The sequence below is a fragment of the Alligator mississippiensis genome, chromosome 2, assembly GCF_030867095.1.
Source record: "Alligator mississippiensis isolate rAllMis1 chromosome 2, rAllMis1, whole genome shotgun sequence".
Taxonomy (NCBI): Eukaryota; Metazoa; Chordata; order Crocodylia; family Alligatoridae; genus Alligator; species Alligator mississippiensis.
The window spans coordinates 13,499,892-13,505,909 of record NC_081825.1 but is presented as its reverse complement, the minus strand read 5'-3'; the positions used below and the strand labels follow the sequence as shown (position 1 = coordinate 13,505,909).

The following is a 6,018-nucleotide window of genomic DNA, read 5'->3' as shown; positions in this document are numbered from 1 at the left end:
TCGTGTCAGGTGGCCGGCTTCTCTCAGGTGGTATATATCTCAATTATGTTTCAAAGCACTGGCACATCCTGTGATTGGGGAGGAATAGGGCAGAGAGTGGGTATGAATGCCCTTCTGAGCTATATCATTTAACACTGCTCTAAAATGTTATTTGGACTATGGTATTGAGATGCAGGCCTCTGCTTCTGATGGAGCATCAGCATTTGTCTTCTCTCTGAATGTCGCTGATACTGTACAAGTAATCAGAACCCCTAGGGAGGTGATATCTTTTATTAGACAAACTAGATGCAAAAACATTACTTGCAAGCTTCTGGGTACATGTGCCCTTCCTAAGGCATAGGGGAGTGCAAAGGTTGTAAAATTTCTCCCAGGTGGAAATGAAAATTCATATTTAACAGGAGAGCTGAAAGGTGGTGCCCCAAAACTTGCAAATAAAGGAATTATTTGCAACTATCTAGTTGGTCTAATAAAAGATATCACCTCCCCAAGAGTTCTGATTACTTTTGCTTGCAGACCAACACGGTACAACCTGCATCACTGATAGTGTAAGGGAGGTTGCCATTCTCTGGTTTCTGCAAGTAGCTTGTGTATCTCGGTCTGTTGTATAACTGGATGAGTCGGGTCTACAATGCAGTCGAGGGTGAAGTCGGGGCTGGGCCCACTGGGTGTACATTACTCTTATGGTCTTGGGAAAGCACTGTAGAGGAGGGATGTTGGGATGGGACAGGATTGTGTTGCTAAGGGGCAAAGGAGATGAAAGCCAGCTCCGGGCTTTGAGCTTCATAGAAATTCAGTCTCCTGGAAACATCAGTAGGATTTGTGGAGCTGGAGTAACCAGTGTCCCCGGTGTAGTCTTGTTGCTCCCAAGTGACATCTCACTAACTCCTGAGTGACACAGCTATGCCAGCCACAGTCCACAGTGAAGACCTGGTGTTAGTAGTTATTTGGGTACATCCCAAATACAGCCGAGCTGTGTGGCATCAATTAGCCGAATGCTGGGGCCCTGAGGAAACCCCTGCCCCATAGCAGGGTAGCAGTTGCACTGCTGCAGTGACAATCCAGGAAGCAGCTGTGCCAGTGAAGGGGAAGGCCCAGGCAGGTTTTTGTACTGGGCTGTATCACTGTGTGGGGGTGTCTTTGTACTGCTGGCAGTAATAAACTCCCTCATCATCTGCTTCCACCTCACTGATGATGAGGGAGAAGCCGTGCTCAGTCTCTTGGCCACTGAACCTGTCTGCGATTCCTGTTTCCCGGGTCTCAGCGTCATAGATGAGGAGCCTGGGAGGCTGCCCAGGTTTGTGGTGGTACCAGGCTAAGAGCTCATAGTGCGTCATCCCCAGCTCTGAGAAATGAAGGCTCGAACTGGTCTGGCAGTGGATAGAGACTCTGGCTCCTGGAGACACCGACAGGGCTTGTGGAGTCTGAATCAGGGAAATGGACCCCTTGGAGGCTGGCAATGTAAAAACTGGGAAGTAACACAGTGCACCCATCCACCCCGCTGTCCCAATTGTAGCTCAGCTCTACGTGCTCCTGCCCCCATTTCCTGCTTCAGCTTGAGGAAGGGCAGCTTTTCCCCTTGAATGTCAGTCTAGAAAATGACCTTGAACTGCTTTTCCCCTTATGAAATCTATGAAGAGACTCCAGCAATCAAGGGAGAGACCCAAAGGGTTTCATACCTTTAAATGGCTCAAATCAAAAACCACACTGACAATAATTCCCCTGGGTGCTTGTATTGCATTTACAAAAATATTGCCGGTATGGATCAATCCCACAGGCCAGCTGTGTTTGATATTTGTGGTTATTTTGGAGGAGAGAAAAGCAGAGCTGTAATCGGAGCAAGTGATACAGATCAGAGCAACCCTTTAATAAATCCAACAACACAATAATAACATTGGAGTGCAATCCCTGGGGGGCATCCTAACCAAGTTCTGGGAGGGGGTTTCTTGTCTGAAACACTGTAAGTCAGGGGGCAGTGTCTCTTCCCTTCAACCCAATCCTTATTTGCCTCCTTTGGGTTTTATGCACAGCCCACGAAAAGCAACAGAATAACTTCCATTCAATCTAGTGGCGTTTGGCTCCTGGTCACAGGTTTTAAATAAGTTTTTCTTCTCTTGTTTTGTACCCGCAGTGTGAGAAATGCACTCATTCTTTGAGCGTGGCTTAGCAGCTGATGCACCCCGTTCCTAGGACTTTTCTTTTCCCTGCAAGGGCTGATTTTGGTGTAATGAAACCAATTCCCCCTTGGTTTGCTCCTTACCCTGGATCCAGAGGACTAGCAGCAGCCAGGCGAGGGGAGCCGGAGACGACATCACGATATGTCTGATGGGCTCGATGCTGAGAACAAAGTGCCAGGAGTGGCAGGGAACACTTATATCTGCCCTGAGGAGTAGGAGGGTGTTCATGGGTCACGAAACAGGCAAATTGGGGTCAGGGATAACACTCCTGGCACTTGTGCGGCTCTGAAGGGGGCCTTTTTCTCAGCCTGGGGGGTAGGGCAGATGCCACTCAGTGATTTATCTGGGTAGAAAGTGTCTTGCTGTGATTCCTCCGTGTTGGGGGACCCCACTAAGAAATCACTCCATTTATATTCCTTGAGTCCCTCAGCTATGTATCTACCTGGCTGTAATTCTGTATAGCCCATGGTGCTCATGAGTTCTTATGAGACTAGCATGTGGGAATGTGTTTAGGCCTTATTAAGCCTAGTAAACTCCCCTCATCCACCCAACTAGTTCATGTGGAAAAAAGGGGAAATCCAAGTGGTCTTTTCAGGAGTTGTTTCTGTCAACTCTGTGTTGGCTTCTGGTGTATATTCCTCATACACCTATTTCCAAATGGACGGTTTTTGTCATTTATTCCAGTATCTTCCCAAGGTAAGCCTGCTGAGTCTTTAACTCCTTGGGACATCCTTTTTAAAAGGATGACTGTAAAAGCCCTTCGCCTGAAAATTCACCTGCTTTCCATGAGTTTCTGGACACTAGGGGTGCTTGCACACATGACAGGAGATTAGTCCTCAGGGTTTTATTCTATGCACCCTAAATTGAAATTGTGGGTTTTTAATTTTTTAATATTTGTGACAACTTACAGTGAAGCGCTTGATTTTTTATTTATTTATTTTTTTTGTTAGAGCCGAAGCCCGCCCATGGCTGGGGGTGAGCTGGGAGTGGGCTGAGCAGCCCCTGAGCTGCAGGGGACCCCGGTCATTCTCTCTGCAGTGGCAGTGTCCCCCAGGGCTGCCTGGGCGGGCTGCTAGCAGGCCAGCTCAGAGGCAGCACCCGGCCTGATCCAAGTCTTCCCTGACCCCAAGTTGGGGGAATACCTGTCTGCTAGCCACCCACCTGGGCAGCCCCGGTGGCACTGATACCTCAGAAGGAAGGACTGGAGCCCCCAGGAGCTCAATGACTACTTGGGCTGCCAGCAGCTCACCCCTGGCTGCAGGAGAGGCAGGCAGGCTCCACTGTGGGGGAAGAAAAAAGATCAGGCTCCTCACTGATTTTGCCTTTAGCTGGAGCTTGGTGAAGGCAGAAGCGGTGTGGGGCCTGATCCTTTTTTTTCTGCAGAGCCTGTCCACCTCTCCCGCGGCCTGGCGGTGAGATGATGGCTGCATCGTTGCAATTTGCAATGTTGCAAACTAAACTCGCGGTCTCATGTCGCCGCTTGGAAGCACTAAAGATGATGCACTGAGATGTTTTCATTATGAAGTCATCCACTGTCTTCACAGCACCGTCAGTCAACTTCTTCCCCACTATCCAAAAATGATCCTAAGAGAGTGAAGTCTGATTAACCTGACATTATATGAGTTCGTGTGATATACTCTCTTCAATATGGGAGCAAATATCTTCAGCAGCAAATTTGCCCCGTCCCAGTCGTGAGAGCACAAGGGGAGTCTCTCTGCAGATGGACAGGCGTTGAAAGGCTGGACAGGCAGGTGTCTGGCCTGTGTCACTGCGCATGGTGCACTCTTGCCCTGCTAGAGTCCGAGTCACCACCATGTCCCCATGGGAATCTGGAGGCAAAAACAGAGAACATAGGGTTACAGTTTATATGTTGTTTGGTTTGACAAACTCTTTAATTTTTCTTATAAAAATCCTATATAGGTGTTACAGCACAGACTTGTTTAGCTTACGGCAGTGTTTAAAACATAACATTTTTATAATCATGACTTTTTTTTTCACCTGCCAGTTTATTTAGGAACAGATGCAAACCAACTGAAAGACTCTCATCCACTTCAAGGGGGTTGTATCAGGGCCAGATATCTGAACAATGTCTTTCCTGTTTAGAGACAAGACTGCCAGAAGTCAGTAGAAACTTTATGGGGACATTAGCTATTCGGTAGGCAGCGATCAAAGAGATCATGTAGTTCTTTATGTGGGATCCAGAGCAGTAACAAACAGATGATTTGAGCAGAAGAGATCATCGAGACATGTCTGACTGGTGCAATTTGTTCCACAGGCTGTACCAAGCATCACAGAATAATGATGCCGTGCAGAGCAGCTCAGGGATGTCCTCCAGGACTGAAAGATGCAAACTGGGTTAGATATGGACATTTCCATCCCGTCCGAAGAGGTTCAGAGTAGAGTGGACAGGTGCCCGGGCATAAGAGGACAAGTTCAACCCAAGTTTAACAAATCAACCCTGGAGACTGTATGCGAAGCTGGCTTGTTCTTCTGATAACTGCTTGCTGCCACTGTGGAAGTGCGAGCACACTCCATTAGGATCAGGGTCTGAACGTGGTAGATGCTGCACAAAAACAGGAGCACCCAGTCCTTATTCTTTGCATTGCATTGAAATGGCATTTTTCAGCACTGAGTGAACTAAGGGCAGATCGGTGTTGGCGTAGAAATTGAGTTAAATGTTCTCAGCTGAGTCCTGATGCCTAAATACCATTTTGCATTTAATTAGCCTAGTTTTTGTGCAGTTAATGTTGTGGCTTCCCTTCCTGGGGGAACACTGCAGAGCGAAATTCTAACTCCGGCCTTGTGGCTCTTTCTGCTGCTGCTTGAATTGACATCTTAGCAAATCTGCTTAATGCATTCAGAGTTGTGGAGACCTTGAACCTGGATCTTCTGATGGTTTCTCGTGCCTCATACAAGAAGGGCAATGACTTCTGATCCTGAGAGTCTATAAAGGACAGTTTCAAGTCCATGTTTAAGCTCCGAGACTCAGTAGCTTGATTTTTTCAGCGCACTGAGCAGCTCCCAAAGGAAAGTCTTGTGGTGCCATCTCGTGGCCCAGAGCTGTAAGTTGATCTTCGTGTTTGCAGAAGATTTAGAGCTGACTCGGCTGTTCCTCAAACTGAGACAAGCTTGACAGAACCGTTATTGTATTTTCCATTTGCTAATCCAGTGTCTCCTCACTGCTTTGCTTTCTATCTACCACCACTTGTCCCTGTTGAGGGAAAAAGTTGTGGGAATTTGGTTTTTTTCCCTTGCTTAAATTATGAATAGGATTTTTCTTTGGAACGGGTGTGATTTTTTTTTTTTCTTAATGGAGAAAGAAGATATTTGCTAGGCAAAAGTTACTGAGTTCATATAGTCTCACCTGTTCTGAATTGTTTCCTGAATTTAGGAGTACGGGTGGCTTCTGTGCAGTGCTGTGGGGTGCGCAGTAGTGGGACTTCCACCAGGAAGCAGAGGTGGCTTTGGTTTCTCTGGTGTTTTAGTCGTTAGGAAGGTGTTTATGGATCTCTCCCTTGGAATAAGGTCTGCAAGTCTGTTTTGCTATCGGACCCTACAGCCCTGAATCTCCATTCACCCCTGCATACCACATTCATGGACCTAAGCTCCACTGTCCGTTTGGTAACGTGCAAAACAGTTTATATTTCTTGATCTAAATCTCTCCCCTGTGGCTTCATTTTCTCTGAACCCAGGTCACCAGGAGCCTGAGAAGTAGACTGTGTGCAGGTCTGAGCTAAGAGCACTTCCCTAGTGTAGTTACAGTAGGATGCTGTGCAAACCACGAGCACCCACTGGAGTCACAGTGTCTAGAGCGACACAGCCCAATCTGATTGACATGCACGGT

At 47.4% G+C, this 6,018-nt stretch overlaps 1 gene segment (V, D, J or C); it reads right to left on the bottom strand.

The window, feature by feature from the left end:
* Positions 1-1,118: 1,118 nt before the first annotated feature.
* LOC132248229 (immunoglobulin kappa variable 3-20-like) lies at positions 1,119-2,325 on the bottom strand. The segment is given in 2 exon segments: positions 1,119-1,450; positions 2,258-2,325. Coding segments are annotated over 2 exon segments (384 nt in total).
* Between the last annotated feature and the right edge of the window lie 3,693 nt (positions 2,326-6,018).